Here is a 17,670-nt window from a genome sequence, read left to right as displayed (position 1 = left end):
GAGTAAAAGTACTATGTATTTCCGGTTCAGGTAAAAAGATTTTAAAAGTATACTTATAAAATTTATTATTATATGGAAAAAAAATCAGTCTGATTCGGTCACCGTTTTAGGAGATAATTGGATTCAAAAACTTGAAAAAAGAGGACACCTATAAGGGGAGGTACCATTTCCGGTCAACTTAAAAATTTAAGATAAGAATTTCTGTAACCGATACCAAGTTTCAATTCGATAGGACTAACGGTGTTCAAAAAATCCCCAAAATTTACAGACACACACACACACTCACACATTTTTTCATGAAAATGTGATCAGTGTTCGATTCTGAAATCAAATCAGTCAAAATCTCGAGTTCAAATTTTCTCATGATCACAAAACTTCATCTATTTTTACTACGTACATAAAGTAAAAAGTTTAACAATAGTAATTTCCAATAGTCTGCTTATGAGGTACGTCTACCTTGATACACACATATACATACATATGTACTTCTAGCATAATTTTATTTAATACAAAAAATTAAAAGCTTTCACAGTGAAACTGCGTGAAATTATTTCAACAACATTAAAAATATGTAGTATATCTACATTTTAATTGCCTTCACGCGGCAATTAGCCACTGTCAAGTAAGTACGACAGACAACATTCTAAACGCTCACAAACCACCTACATACAATATACATATTACACACTACTGCACACTAAAATACGCCAATTTTAACACGCGTCATAATTAATTGTTTATTTAATGTTTGACGGGCAAATTTACAACCTCTGACCGCATGTTTAAAATATTATTAGCGCGATTACACGCCTCGGACACAAATGAACAGCTGATTTTAAACGCGGCGGGCGAGAGAGAGAACGAGTTCGTAAATAAGGCGGCCAGGTGTGTTGCACAATAGCGATCATCGTTAGATTCCTATTATTATTACATTTATATATCAGAGCAGCCACGTCATAACACACTGGTCATTATGGATGATTTCGACTTTTAAACGTGAACGTTTTGGGCGGGTGGGGGGGGGGGGTGAGTCGAAACACCTGAAATCGCCCCACGCTCCCCGCGACCCCTTTTTGTCGGTACGTCGTCGGCTCAGCCTCGGGCTATATATTACAAAACTAATTATAAGGGCTGTTTTCGCTCTAATCCTCTGATTTTCGCATCGGCTGGGGTGATGCCGACCCTCGCACGAACGTCTGGAGAAATTGTTTGCCATAAATTCGCCGCTGCTGGTTCGATCGCCATCGGTCAAACTGACCCCATTCGGCTTCCCGTTGTCGCGCGTATTATACGTACAATCATCGGCCAAGAAGAATGTATCTATTTGTTTTTTGATATTTTACTAGGCCGACAATAAATATCGTAAATGACAGGGTGGTCGCCACAATAAACCACACAAAAGGGTCGATCCAGTGCAAACACAATAGAGACTAAAAATGTGAATGTTTGGCTCTAAAAGCGGCGGCCCTTTTCCCTAGCCTTAATGGCGCCTTTATATTATACATATAAGGAACAACGGCGAGATACAAAGTATTCAGCATATGAGTAGACGAAGACCATCTTGTGTTTTTATTTTTATTTTAATATTATACAAACAAAAAAACAACACAATAACGACATTTCAATCCAACACAAGACCTAAAGTTGAATTCGTAACACCGTGCAATAATTACTTCTACCGAAACCCTACCCTTTTCACCAAATTAGCCTCATTTAATTATAATCCTTGCAATTTAAATTAATCATCGACCTATAGAAACATCAAATAATCAAAAAGTTCGTGTAAAAACACCCGCTTTTAAATGCCAAAAATACACACGAATTTAATGCAAGTACTGAATGCTGTTTCATCAACATGGCAAAAAAGTAAACATATACCATTTTTCAACAAGACTTCTATCCGTGTCCGGACAATTCATCGCGGTAGCTGTTTATCTCGGGGACAACCCACTGACAGATTTCATGCAAATATTTTTTATCCACATTATTTATCTTTAATTTTTATATTGACTGTACTTTATGAAATGTATGTAGAATATTAAAACCATTATTCAAATATTTGGAGGAATGATTTTTTGAATTATATATTTGCACATATGTATGTGGTTACTCTTTTTTAATAAAATTAATTGATAACTTTCTAGCTTCTTTTTATCAACAAAACGATAAATTATATATTTTGTTAGAACATTTTTAGTACCGTATAGTATAGTTAAAAAATATTTACATGAAATCTGTTAGCGAGTTGTCCCCGCGATGAAATAGTCGTGCGACGAAATGTTCTAGAATCCTACTATTGCTCTGGCTTTCAATTGAAAAATTCCGTAAATAAATGAGGCGGAAGGGTGGGGGGAGGGGTTCAACTAAAATTTTAATAGAAAATATGGTAATATTTCATGTAAATTGCCTATAGATATGTAAGTGTGGATGATTGGTTATAAGATTCCATGTCCACACACAACTTTATAGATGTAAATCAAAGCCGTCAATGTATCACTTATAATAATAAATTGTACAAATTTTAAATACATACAACAAAATAATATTCAAAAAAATCGCTTCCACACATTAAATCCATCACTTTCGATCACCCCTCAAAGTATCGTGAATCGCATTTAACACCACAGATCCCCTCCCCAGTTTTAATAATAAAAGGATTAAGGGGAATCACACCTGCACCAACACCGAAAAGTCGTAATAAAATAAATATTTATCGAAAGTATTAATATTTGAATACGAATCGTATACATACATATGTACATCAAAAGTCGTGATAAAAAAAAGTCCGCGATAAATACATAATATTCATTTGCCAAATTTAAAAAAATATACGCTCACATTAAAAATTCCATTATTGAACCGGTTAAAAATTGCATCAAATCTTGCAAACGTTTGTAAGTTATGACACATACGCGTCATATTTATACACAATGCAAAATACGTTCGTAAAAAATCGTAAGTAATAATATTATAATTAAATAAATTCAAAGTACGCCTCCAGATACAGACTTCTATATACGCGAATACATAATATAAATTCACAACTATATACATTGTATAAGACCATAGTGCAAGCAAGGGGCGCTGGCAAATATTACGGGATATTAAATGTAAATAGGTAATCGGTCTAAGATTATCCCACCAACCTAACCCCGGTCTAATGAAATTTGTTCACCCCAATGGTGTTTGTTTCCTTGGACTTTTGACGTTGGGGGGATCAGATAGTGGACTTCTACTCCATTTTTCATTCAAACCTCGCTTTATTAAACGCAAACGCTCCACACGTGACGTGCAATATTAAAATAATGCATCCTTAATAAATTACACGCTTAACAAAAAATCCACACAATATAAGTTTGATAAAAATATTAAATAAATATGTAATTTACTATATAAAAATTAAACACGTAACAAATAGCTATTTCAAGCTGCAAAGCCCACGCACCATATTTACCAAACTCCATTCATCTAATACTAAGGGTGACTTTGATTGGATTTTAAATGGTGTTTGCTTTGTGCATTCGGATCTGACTACAATGAATCACTTGCATATATGAAATATATAGGTATATGTATGTATATTGACCGGTGTTAAATGCTACATAAATTAATGCAGCTGATTTGCTACCCAATCCCAAATGACGCAGATTAATGACCGACGTATGCCTCGGACTAGCATTGACACGTGTTTTCGCCATTCAATTTCACATATTGAATGTATCATAAAGTAAATGATTTTGACTATACAAATTTGATAAACTTTACATTAGACGTGCGAATGTTAAACAGACTAAAAATAAACTTGTAAAAAATACAAGATAACGCATTTTTCGTATACCGATTGACGCGTGGTCGACAAGTCGTTAACAATTCATCTCCGGATCCATTTTTAATCTTCAATCATTGTAAAATTATAAAAAGCTTTTACGCTCAAATGGATTTCGATCCGATTGAATGGCACATTAAAAATGTGTATATTTTTAATATACATATAAATAAACGATATTTGAATATGAATTTGGCACGCTCATATGTGCGTATTGAAGTATTGTACATTTGAACATATTACAGAAAAAAGCACTGTGGGCAGACAAGTCAAACCCCAAGCCACTCAGTAAATTATCTGGTACATTAATATTTATATGGCGTGATGCTGTTCGTTTTTACTGGGGGTGTCGTTGACAATGCATCCCCTTTTAAAGATTCCACCGCAGCAATCACGACTACAGAATCCACCGTATGATACGCATTATGCAAAAGCGAACCTATGTATTATTTTTAGACATGCGTACCTACTATAGTAAAGATTTTAAATAAAAAATCGGCAATGGTGTATTCTAAATGATACATTTAAAGAGATGAAAATATAAAATCACACGCTATAACTTTGTAAAAATATGAAATATCTTGTCGATACTTTTAAAATTATTAAAAGTTTATAACTTACAATCATCATGTTATCTTCATCGCCTCTAGTTCAGCTTCTCTGCCACAATTTGAGAACACTTAATTGATCGATTGCACAAGTTCTATTAAACCTGAACAATTTTTTATTATTATAAGTAAGAAACTATACAAATATTTCATTTATTTTGAATTTTTTAATAAAATCGCATTCTATTGTTTTTTTTTCATACAATTAAATAATTTTATTTGAAAATATATAACGGTTGTGATTGATTATTATTATTCGATTAATTGAGCTAGTTTTAGTTCAAAATAACAAAAATTTAACACTGAATGTACATGAATGTATTTTAAATATTACGCGACACTTTTTCAATTCGATTTTACGTACCGTATTAAAATTATATTAGTAAACGCCACGACAAGAATTTATTTAATTATATTTTTATTATTAATACAAATGATAATTGCAATAAACATTGAAACACTTTATATTTAATAAAAATTGCGAAAATTTATATGCTGAAGATAAATATAAACAGATACAGACTACTAAATACGTAACTAATTGGAAAAATAAGTAAATAACGTGCTCATTTGTTTTGTTTTATTAAAATTTTATTTAAAATTTATTATTTTCGATATGAATGATCCTGATGATAAAAATTCAACCCTGCCCTAGATATTGTATGTCTGCCACATGTTTGATCCGAAGTTAATGCACTGTCATGCGAAAAATCGTACCCGAGTATCTAATGCATGGTGTCTCATGGGACAACACCAACAATAGGGTGTCCCGTCGTAAAAGTGACACAATTTTGCACACATTCTCTCGTTTGATTGATGCAGCAAAGTTCACCGCCGTGAAATGACCTTAATTCGCTCATTTAAAATACCGATTGAAAAATGTATTCGAATTTTCTTCTCATTACGGGCAGTAAAAGCCAAGATTAATTAATTGAAAAGTAAGCGCTTTTGCTAATACCCCCAAAGTGCTATTTCTTATGAATGCTTTCGCTGCAAACTTTTGATCTGTTAAGCTCCTTAGGTATTTTGCACTTGAGCGTGGTTAAGACTTAAATCCAATTAGCTAACTCGTAATGTTATACCTAGTTTTGGTAAACGGTGTCATCATCGTTAGAAATTATACGGATTTCAATTTTTAATATAACTAATAACGTCATGAAAAATTTCAAATGTTTCAGCTGTGCTATAATCACACAATAGAAGTTTTTTAAATCTTTATTAGATGTGAACCAGAAAAATTATCTCAACATTTCATATGTTGCACATATTCCAATGATAATAAGTATCACTGCTAATTAAATAATTATTACCATATCTTACAAATCAGAAATCGAAAATAAATTCATTAAGTATAATTAAATAAATACTATTTTAACTCAATACCATTTGGTCTGTTTATAAATTATTCACTTATCAATATATGTTTTAATCATTCAAATTTAGTATTTTTTATAATTACATTGTTGGCATTGCCAAATATAGATAAATTCACATATAAATAAAAAATCTTATACATATGCATCCAAAAAATGCTCTACATTATTCATCTTAAAACAACAAACATATGTATAGGTACTGCAATCTGTATTAACTAGAGAAATATTTTAAAATCCGATTCACTGATTAATCACTTAATCTGCTTAATTACTGGTATTCATTTGCCATTATTGACACTATCTGATATTATTATTCATTTTTCCATACATGATCTTTCAGGATACGAACTTTATTGGCAGATTTATTTCAGACAAAAATTATTTTTAAGATTATATTAAAAAAATATCGTTAACGTATGGATTGTTCAACCTCAGAGTTAGGGTGAAATCACACAGCTGGGAATGTGGCGCGTGGTTTTTTTTCTCCCCACAATGATTCTCTGGATATTTTTCGGTCAAATTGTATGCTTGTATTTATCCTTGCTTGACAGTGATCGATAACGGTGTATCCCATATTTGAAGAAATGTAGGAGACGCCCTTAACGGAAAAATGAGTGTCCGCGAAAATCATCATTATTAAATATATATTTTCTATTATCTTTATATTTACTTGAAATGGCAATGAGCAGTAGTTAGAAGAATGAACGAAAGAAATGCTTGAATGGTATTCGAGAGAATGCAGAAGAGGTGCAAGGAAGGCCATAGGGAAAATGGGTAGATGAAATTAGAAAAATGTGTGGAGTCAGATGGATGAAAGTTGCCCAAAACAGATAAAAATTAAAGCGTGTTAGAGAGGCTTCCATCCAGCAGTGGATAGCGAATTGCTGTAAATGATGATGATAATGATATATTTATTTTTATGGACGATAGATATTGCACTATTCTTCCAATTGTCTAGAATGAAAACTATTATTATTATATTGACAGTTGCGCAAATATAAAAGGATTTGATATTATTCATTTATTTTTTATAATTTCACCATAGTGACATTACAGCTTAGCTCCAGGTCGTCACTATGGCTAATTTATTACAAGAAATTGAAAACTCATAATTAACGAGACATCTAAATATATAATCATTACATAAATACACCTGTAAATCGAAAGAATACCAGACATATACGGTCAGATATTACAAACATCGTATAAATACGATTAATAACATTTTTCATGAAGCAATAAGAATTTTTACATTCGATAAACAACCACAAAGACATCTATGGTGAGAAATCTGGTAAAACCTGAGATATGTATAACAATAGCTCAAGGTTTGCAACCAAAAATTGGGAAGGAAAAGTCAATTTTACAGAAACCGTTTCAATGAAAATCAGAAAAATTGGCAAATACTGATAAGAAACGATCGACTTCGACAAGGTCTGGACAACAACGAGACTTTTAGTGGGAATCGAACCCGTGACATCAAGCGCGAAATAATTCAATACTCACCACTAGACCACGCTGCTGGTATGATTTATCCTGTAGGTATATTCATATTAATAACATGTTTCACACAAAGTTGAAGAAAAAGCAACCCAGACCACGACGTAAAAGAATATATTTTTTGATAATGAAATAATAAAAAAAAAAATCGTAAAGATTGAATAATTTTAATACCAAACCGTCTCAATATTTTGCCGAATAAACCTCATGATGATAATAGATTATTAGAATATTCACGTATCCAATAAATAGATAGGTTGGTGTCCTCTGGCATTGCAATGCGCACGCAACAGCGTTTATTGAACGTTAACACGCCCACCCCCGCGCGTACTATAGCCGTTTCTTTTCAATGCATTCTTATCCGTATTGCTCTGTCCCTTTTCGATTTCTTTGTTTTAATTGTCGTTTCGAACGAAAATTTCAAAATTCAATACCTGAAGAGGTACATACATATGTACATACAAATAAAATAATGCATTTCTAAAAATGTGACTGTTTTCAACGATACTTCTTCCTTCAGCATCCACTCGCAAATGTAAATTTGTGCAAAAGTGAGCACGTGTAAGAAAATAACGACAAAAAATCCCCCCGCAGCGAGCGAGTGTCCCGCTGTCACCCTAGTTGGGAACTAAATTGAACGTGAATATTTAATTTTTATTTTAGACATAAACCAATGCTATACATTTACATACATCTACAATTTTTGCGAGAAGTATTAAGCACCTTTAAATTATTTTTATTTCTAAATATATGAGCCGCTATAATTGAAAGTGGCATATGTCCATTTTTTTATTCATTTCGAGAAATATCTCGCAAGACATTAATTATAATATTTTGCGCTTAACTATATTTAAAAATACTGATTGCCTGTAAATACGTTCATTCTGCTTTTCCGAGATTCTGGGAATATCAAATTAAAATAACCGAAGACAGTTTGTGAATTTAGTCAAACAGAAATAGTGTTTTTGGAACTGAAAATTGGACTTCCGCCACATTCAAATATAACGGCTCATACATACTATGCATACCAAAAAGACTGAAGCATTCAAAAACTAATTGTTTAGTAATTGTGCATTGATCCAATGTTTTTTCAAATAAGCAAGATTCGTATATTCTAACATATATATATATGTACATACATAAAGTGAGTAAACAAAGAGTAAAAAAAATCTCTAGTTCGAATCTTCGCATGATCACAAAACTTCATCTATTGTTACTGGCGCACATGGATAGTAACAAGTAAAAAAATATATAACAAAATATATATATATATATATATATATATATATATATATATATATATATATATATATATGTGTGTGTGTGTGTGTGTATATAAAATGAATTGCAAGCGAATTCTCAAGAAACTACATATATAAATTTCAAGCACCTGAATGAATGTTCTTCGAAACAATTCGATGACATTTTAAACAGTTTTTCCGGAATGAGTTTGTAAAATAAATAAAAATAAAGGATATTAGCTATTTCAAAATTGATTCGTTAATGAAACAGTCAACACCAAATTATATTGTTAATTTCATTAAAAAGTTATACGTGTCAATGATTTGTTACATACTATTTGAAAATCTATTGATATTGGTTGGAATACATTCCGTTGAAAGATTAAGATGGTCATCCACTTAATATGCAAGTTCTCATAAAATATGGAGAGTATTTATTTTTCACCTTATGAATAATAAACATCGTTGAAAGCCCCGCTGAAAAAACATTATCCGGTGTATAGTGCATGCGCGCGAACGGATGTAGACAAAAGCGAGGCTTTTTATTTGAGGCCCGTGTCTTGGTGGAAAACGAATCACTTTCTGAGTAAAGCAAAGGCGCGGGAAGTACGGGGGAGGGTCGGCGGGTAGAAAATGAAAAAGGGGATGGGATGAGAGAGACGCCGTTACAAGGGCCGTAATGGAAAAAATACGCGAAAAAAGGAAAACGGAAGAGAATGGAAAATGGTGGCGCGTTGAAGTGTACGGTGGAAGTGGGAGGGCAAAGGAAAAATCCGGGAGTGTGGGTGGAAGGAGCGTGAAAACGGACGAAAGTCCATTTGGAATGTGTCAGTCGCAGCGCTTTCCTTCCATTATTTATATTGGTCTACCGTCGGTTGGAGGTTCGTTATGTGTGGTATGTATGTGTTCCCACATAACGAACACATACCCACATACAGTTTGCACACGCACGCAATAAAACCGCACTTGTCAACTTGAGTTTTCTCCAATGCGTGATCAGTTTGGAAAATCGTATTTTTCTCATTTGGGAAATTTCATAGCGCTTCAAAACATTTGCGGAAAATTATTAAAGACAATTTCGACACTTATGTACAATGGATAAAACACACGATTCAATATTGGTCTTATCGTGGTACCCATTTGTCATTTTATACAAAATTCCAACAAACAGATACGTTGACCCTTGCATATATTGGCCTGCTTTTTAAATATTATATTTGTTTTTATTTATTTTATTTTATTATATTTTATACCAGCAAGGCTTTACAGGTGAACCCCAATGAGCCTTCCTGGCCAATTGCAAACAATACAGCATTTTTATTATACAAGTCGCAAAATTACGAGATATCTATGAATTGTACATAAATTTTATTGTACATTAATCGGGTCTACCTCACGGGACCGAAAGTGAAAAGCAAATATCGGAAGGCAAAGATTGAATGTCGAAAGATCTTAAGTCGAAAGATCAAAAAAAAGGGTGGATGGTAAACGGTACTATTTACATATATATAATATATGTATATGAGTGGCATGAGGGGAAATTATCTCTCTTTTTGTCATACAGCCATGTTTAATGTGCGCGTGCAGGATTTGGGAGGAAAAGCCTGTTCCTCTTGTTCCTGTTGTATCCTGCTCGCGCAAATTAAGTGAAGATTTACGACGGGGGGAGAGAGACTTTTACCGCACGCCACTGATATATATATTAACCGTTTTTCATATGTATACATGGTAAACGAACATTTTCGACTTTTTAACATTCGTTGCGGTGACGGTCACCCACATTAATCATACTCAAATAGTGGTGACATAGTAGGTAGGAAGGATTTTAGCCAATTTTTAATCGGGAACCGTTTCAACAATGAAATCAAAGAAAATTGGCAAACTCTGATAGGAAACGATCGACCAGGAGTCATAAATATCCAGGTCTGACTAGCAGCACTACAGATATACTCAGAAAATTTATTTTCAATTGAGGTCAGCTCATGGGATTGAACCCGGTGCCTCTCGGTGCTAGGCAGAAGCTTAACGACTGAGCTATGCTATTATGGTTTTATATGGAGGATAATTGATTATTTAAGTTTAAGTTAAGACCAGTGTGGCATTAAAGGAGTCCCTAATGCGCCCTAGTGGTCGAAAAATATATATATGTACATATTTTTATTTTATTTTATTTTTATTTTACATATATACCAGGAAGGCCTTACAGGTAAATGCGCCTTCCTGGCCAAATCCAAATACAAATGCAGCATTTTTTTATTATAAGTCGTTGAATTGCGAGACACTGAAAAAACTCGCAAATTAACGAGACATCTATGAATTGTACATAAATTTTTATTGTACATCCATCAAATTTCAAATAGTGGTGACATAGTAGGTAGGAAGGATTTTTAGCCAATTTTTTTTTCCGGGAACCGTTTCAACAATGAAATCAGAGAAAATTGGCAAACTCTGATAGGAAACGATCAACCTGGAGTCACAAATCCAGGTCTGACCAACAGCATACTCTGAAAAATTCATTTTCATTCAGGGATAGAACCCGGCACCTTCTTGACGGTAAGCAGAAGCTTAACGTCCGAGCTATGCTGCTGGCTAATATATATGTATATACGCAGACAAAAAATACATTTATACATGAAAAACCATAACATTATAATAATAGCAGATAAAATAAAAATATCAAATAATAAAATACAAAGTAGGGATTGTCTTGCACCTATAGCCAGCACCAATATGTATATGTATAAGAACCAGCCGCAAATACAAAACATCCCTGCGAGGCAAAAACTACCAGACAAATAGGTTAAAATAGTCTAGATTATAAATGTCATAATATGGTTAAATTGATCAAATAAAATATATTTAAATTCTTAATTATAAATCACTTTAGAAAAGAAAAGTAAGATAGTTGACTTAGTTCCATATTATAAGGGTATTATTTTGATAAAAAAAAAAAAAAAATATTTATATCAATTTAAATATCATCTCATGTTAGAGCCGTGGTGATTAACTTTTGGTGGTAAAATTGTATACTTAAAAACAAAATTTTATTCCGTACTCATATTGTTGAAATTGATAGTAAAAAACTAATTCCGACTGATAATATGATTAATATGAATGAAATGAATTGATGATCGAATATAAGCTTTTCTTTGCATATAAAATATTCTTATTTTATCCCAAATATCTGAAAAAGTAATCATTTTGAATTTTTTTCATCATTTATATTTACTTTTTTTTATCACTGAATGCAATAAAATGCAGCAGAATTTTGAAAATGCATAATTCCACAGTAATTGCCTTAATGGATCCAATGCATCCTTGTATCTGGTCGCGTTGCAAAAATTTGTTTTATGAAAAAATGATTTACATATTTTAATAAATCCCAATTATAATAAATAAATAAGATTATTAGTCAATAAAGAAAATAGTAGAAGGAGATTAATATTTTTTTTTCTAAAATTGAGTTATTGAAATTTTAAGCGAGTGGGTCCGTTGAACCCAACTTAATTAAAAAATAATAATTTTAGAATAAAATATTCAATCGAAATTCAATCAATTTTGTATTAGCTATAAAATGACAAATGACTGTAATAACTAGAGGTAGGATAGTCACAGTGCTATCCATTGTTCGGCAAACCTTTAACAATGCATTTACAACCTTTGAACAATACACGGCCCCCTCAGGCTCCGGTGACTAGTAATAACTAGATACCGGATAGTCACAGTGTTTTTTCTAGGAATCGGGGCGGTTTAGTTGTATTTACAAAACTAGAGTCCAAAAAAAAAAACGTTCGGCGAACCTTTAACAATGCAATAAACAATACACATCACCCTCTGGGTCCGTTTTTTTCAAGACGGCACCTTTCTTATCCGGCCTTTAGTAATAACTATAACATGACAAATGTGTGGCATATAAAGACCAATTGAATCGTTGTGCCAATCAATCAATCAATTGAATCAATTCATTGATTGGGTCTACCTATACTGACAGGAATTTGCTTATATTCAAAAATATTTTTTTTGTGTCCACGTATGTAATATACATATTTAATATATGAGAAATATTGTAATTGTTCATAGATTTTTAAGCTATTAACTTAAAAATATCAAATAAATTTGAAAATCAATTCTTACCGTATATTTTTAAAAATAAATGTTCATCTCGTAAATAAACACGTCATTGCTTAAACATTTTTATTAATAATTAAATTATTGATTATTAAGTTTGTATTAATAATTTTGAGTTTATATATTTTTGTATCACTAATAATACTAATACCAAGCAGACGAGGAATTTATACATTCAGAAAAATTCATTGTTTCGATCCAACTATGTAATATCCAAATGACTTATGACAACGCATCTTCCACCCCTCATCTACCGATTTATCGGAAATGATAAAATCACCACACCTTATTAATTATATGTATCGTTTAATTTTCAGGTTTGGTTTCAAAATCGTCGCGCCAAATGGAAGAAACGCAAGAAGTCGTCGAATGTGTTCAGACCTCCGGGTTCACTGCTTCCCTCTCATAGTTTACCCCCATTCGGACCACCAGGTGAAGGGTTGTGCGCTCCAGCCTGGGGAGTAGCCTCTATGGGTCCCGGTTAGTTAAAACCCCATAAATTATTCAAGTCTCATACGACGGGAATAATAAACCCCGTCGCGACGAAAATTTCCATTTCAAGCAAATTTCATTCAATTCTAACGTGGTTTGTTTCAGGTTTAAGCCAATTAGGTCAAGGTAGTATGTCAGTCGGTGGGTTCGGTCAAATGGGCCAAATGAGCCAGGCGTCTCCTTTAACCCCTTCGCTGCCGATCAGCTCAGCGATGGCTGGAAACGGCGGTGGGGTCTATCAGGCCCACTACGGACTCAACTCTTTAGGAGAATTTTGTAAGTACACACATATATATGTGAATTTTCTTTTCAGACGTGAAAATTGTACCGTTCGTGCCGTGAAGCACGTGAGCTTTTCGTTCGTATTCTCGAATGCATAAAAAATTATCACGTGAAAAACAAAACAAATATGTGTGAAAACGCGCTAACCAAGTCATACCAAAAATATTTGTAGTCCTAATAAAGCGTATTATAGCGTTTCAGCAAATGGTTGTGCTATTTAGCTTAAGGTCGTGTAACGATTTACATACATACATACATATATTGTATGTACACCGCAATATGTACAGAAATGCTTTTTTTGTTTTATATAAAACATCTTCAATATGTACATATTATATTTTAATATTTAAATATTCAATAAGATGATAATTAATACAACATATGTATTCACATCAAAATATATTTCAATAACACAAAATAATATTGATAAAATTAAACGGAAACAACTGAGTACTTAACTGAAAAATTTTGTATTCAAATTTTATACCGAAGTTTTGAAACTATTTCAATAAACACGCTACATCAATTTATTAACAAAATTCCTCTATTATGTAATATGTAGTTTAATTAATTAAAATATTTCGGATAATTAAATCAACAGTTAATAAATACCAAATATTTTCATTCAAGGAATTCTTCTTTATATAATACTTATAATTATAATTTAATCATTTGTTCATTTGACAAATATTCGAAACATTTAAATTTTGTTCAAATATTTTCGGAGAGTATTAGTACCTATTATTGATTTGATAATCAAATTCCATACGTCGGGATAGTATGGATTCTAAACAAGTAAGCACATACATAAATATATGAATATTTCCCACGCATTTTAAGTCTGTCTTAACTGTCGCTTTTTCAGATATTAAATTACCAATTGATGGCTAGGCCTATTAATTGTACTTAAAATAAAAATAAATACGTGTAGAAATTGATAAAATCTTCGTAATCCAGAATAATATAGTAATTATGATATAAACTGCATTATTTGGAGATAGCTCGCGCTTACATGCTCTTGCATTACGAATAGCATATCCATCATGGAGTCTTGGTAAATTTGTATTCTCATTAACCAATCAAAGTAAATCACATTGGTTCAACTTAAACTGCAAAAAGTGATTGGTTTATTAAAAAAGTATGTTTAACGAGATAAATCTCCTCAGAATATCTTTATATAATGCACTTCTATGCGATACATTTTTACTTTATCTATGTACGTAGTAACAATAGATGAAGTTTTGTGATCATGCGAAAATTCGAACTCGAGATTTTGACTGATTCGAACTCAGAATCGATTACTGATCACGTTTTAATGATCTAGAAAAAATGTGTGTGTGTCTGTATGTGTGTCTGTGTGTGTGTCTGTGTGTGTGTCTGTGTGTGTGTCTGTGTGTGTGTCTGTGTGTGTGTCTGTGTACTTTGGGGATTTTTTCAACACCGTTAGTCCTATCGAACCAAAACTTAGTATCGGTTAATGAAATTCTTATAGACACTACGTAAATTTTTTTCAAATTTTTAAGTTGACCGGAAATGGTACCTCCCCTTATAGGTGTCCTCTTTTTTTTAAGTTTTTGAATTCGATTTTCTCCCAAACTACTAACTGAATCGGACTGAATTTTTTTTGCATGTACTAGAAATAATAATTTTTATAATTTTATATTTTTTAAATATTTTTATCTGAACCGGAAGTAGTACTTTTACTCTAGAGAATCGAGGTTTTTTATGTTTTTCTCAAAAGCCTTTTGATTATTCGAACTGAAATTTCATATCGATCAGTTAAGGCTCAATACCAAGTTATGTATAAAATTTGGTAAGCGTCCGTCGACCGGAAGTGGCAGTTTACTCTTGTTCGATTTTTCTTCCACTATTTTTTTCGACCCCTTAAACATGTGTGGTCTTCACGAAAAAATGCAAGTATAATTCTTGTATCAATGTGATTAAAATAAAAAAAAATCACTAATTTTAATAAACCGGAAGTGGGATTTTTTCCCTTCCGGAAGCATCCGGAAGGAAGGTCAAAATGTTGTCGCCTGGATCCTGACCACACCCCTGAACGTATTAAGCTGAAAATTTATATTTATATTATTTATGTACTAACTTAGATTTGGTAACGTTTTGGTCAGAATTCGTATACCGGAAGTAGTATTTTTTTTAAAAACAATATTTCATTATTTTTTCATTATTTTATTTTGACCTTTTAAATTATTTTAAGCGTCTTGATATTTATTGTGTATAATAAAGATAGTGATTTTAAGTAAAAATAAAAAATAAAATCATCAAATTTAATGAACCGGAAGTGGGATTTTCTCCTATTAGAAAGGTCAAAAATGTTGTCGCCTGGATCCTGTCCACACCCCTAAACGTATTAAGCTGAAAATTTATATTTGTGTTGTTTATGTACTAACTTAGATTTGGTAACGTTTTGGTCAGAATTCGTAAACCGGAAGTAGTATTTTTTTTAAAAACAATATTTCATTATTTTTTCATTAATTTATTTTGACCTTTTAAATTATTTTAAGCGTCTTGATATTTATTGTGTATAATAAAGATAGTGATTTTAAGTAAAAATAAAAAATAAAATCACCAAATTTAATGAACCGGAAGAGAGATTTTCTCGTCTTAGAAAGGTCAAAAATGTTGTCGCCTGGATCCTGACCAAACCCCTAAACGTATTAAGCTGAAAATTTATAATTGTATTCTTTATGTATTAACTTAGATTTGGTAACATTTTGGTCAGAATTCGCAAACCGGAAGTAGTATTTTTTTTTAAAACAATATTTCATTATTTTATTTTGACCTTTTAAATTATTTTAAGCGTCTTGATATTTATTGTGTATAATAAAAATAGTGGTTTTAAGTAAAATTAAAAAATTAAATCACCAAATTTAATGAACCGGAAGAGAGATTTTCTCGTCTTAGAAAGGTCAAAAATGTTGTCGCCTGGATCCTGTCCACACCCCTGAACGTATTAAGCTGAAAATTTATATTTGTGTTTTTTATGTACTAACTTAGATTTGGTAACGTTTTGGTCAGAATTCGTAAACCGGAAGTAGTATTTTTTTTAAAAACAATATTTCATTATTTTTTCATTAATTTATTTTGACCTTTTAAATTATTTTAAGCGTCTTGATATTTATTGTGTATAATAAAGATAGTGATTTTAAGTAAAATTAAAAAATTAAATCACCAAATTTAATGAACCGGAAGTGGGATTTTCTCCTATTACAAAGGATAAAAATGTTGTCGCCTGGATCCTGTCCACACCCCTAAACGTATTGAGCTGAAAATTTATATTTGTATTCTTTATGTACTAACTTAGATTTGATAACGTTTTGGTCAGAATTTGTAAACCGGAAGTAGTATTTTTTTTTAAAACAATATTTCATTATTTTATTTTGACCTTTTATATTATTTTTATCCTCTTGATATTTAATGTGTATTATAATTATACTGATTTTAAATAATAAAAAAAATTTGAACAAAATCCGACAACCGGAAGTAGAACTTTTGTCTTGTGCAAGTATTTGCATATATTCGCGCTCAATTTGTATCGCTATCATAGTTATTAGTTCAATATTGAATTTTGTTTTGTAACCTTCTTATATTCCTCAAATACATAGATAAAGTCATGGGTTGGTAACATCCGAATTTAAATTAATTAATATGTATTAGGTAAATTTTTGAACATAACATGTTTGACAGGAATGTCAAAATTTTTATTTTTCATTCATATCAAAATTGTAAAAAAAATATTTTCACTAAACACACAGCATCCTAGACAAGTGTTCAATTATCTATGGCTTTGTACACACATTGATGTCTACTGGAAAGAAATATTCAAAGGGCGTTTTTTAATTGAAAAAAATATTCAAAAGGAATTTATCAATATTTCGAACATGGTCCAAAATGGTTTGTTGTAATAAGTTGAGCTTCTCTGCAATCTCCGATGTTGTCAAAAAAGGAGTTTGCTGTATAATTAAGGTGACTAAACGTCCCTTTTTGGCCGGGACAGTCCCATTTTTTACGTTCGTCCCGTTTTCGTAAAATATTTGATTTGTCCCATTCTGTCCATCCATTGATGCATATTTCTATATTTTACGAATTTTATTTTACATATTTTGATATCTTTCCTTGTTTTTCCATATCAATTTGTTTTCCAAAAACAAATATTATTATATAAATATGCATATACATATGTACATATGTATGTACAT

General features: G+C 31.7%; 2 protein-coding genes across 2 annotated transcripts in view; both read left to right on the top strand.

The window, feature by feature from the left end:
* Nucleotides 1–17,670, top strand: part of LOC143919537 (GATA zinc finger domain-containing protein 1-like) — a 241,054-nt gene that overhangs the window by 31,180 nt on the left and 192,204 nt on the right. The window lies entirely within an intron of this gene.
* Nucleotides 1–17,670, top strand: part of LOC143920454 (homeobox protein orthopedia B-like) — a 56,263-nt gene that overhangs the window by 36,620 nt on the left and 1,973 nt on the right. The window contains exons 4-5 of the mRNA XM_077443343.1: nucleotides 12,997–13,159; nucleotides 13,277–13,447. Coding sequence (XP_077299469.1) covers nucleotides 12,997–13,159; nucleotides 13,277–13,447 — 334 coding nt within the window. The remainder of the gene's footprint in view (nucleotides 1–12,996; nucleotides 13,160–13,276; nucleotides 13,448–17,670) is intronic.

The sequence above is a fragment of the Arctopsyche grandis genome, chromosome 12, assembly GCF_051622035.1.
Source record: "Arctopsyche grandis isolate Sample6627 chromosome 12, ASM5162203v2, whole genome shotgun sequence".
In the NCBI taxonomy this organism is placed as follows: Eukaryota; Metazoa; Arthropoda; class Insecta; order Trichoptera; family Hydropsychidae; genus Arctopsyche; species Arctopsyche grandis.
Note: the sequence above shows the minus strand (reverse complement) of the source record. Positions and strands in the feature narration are given on the sequence as shown.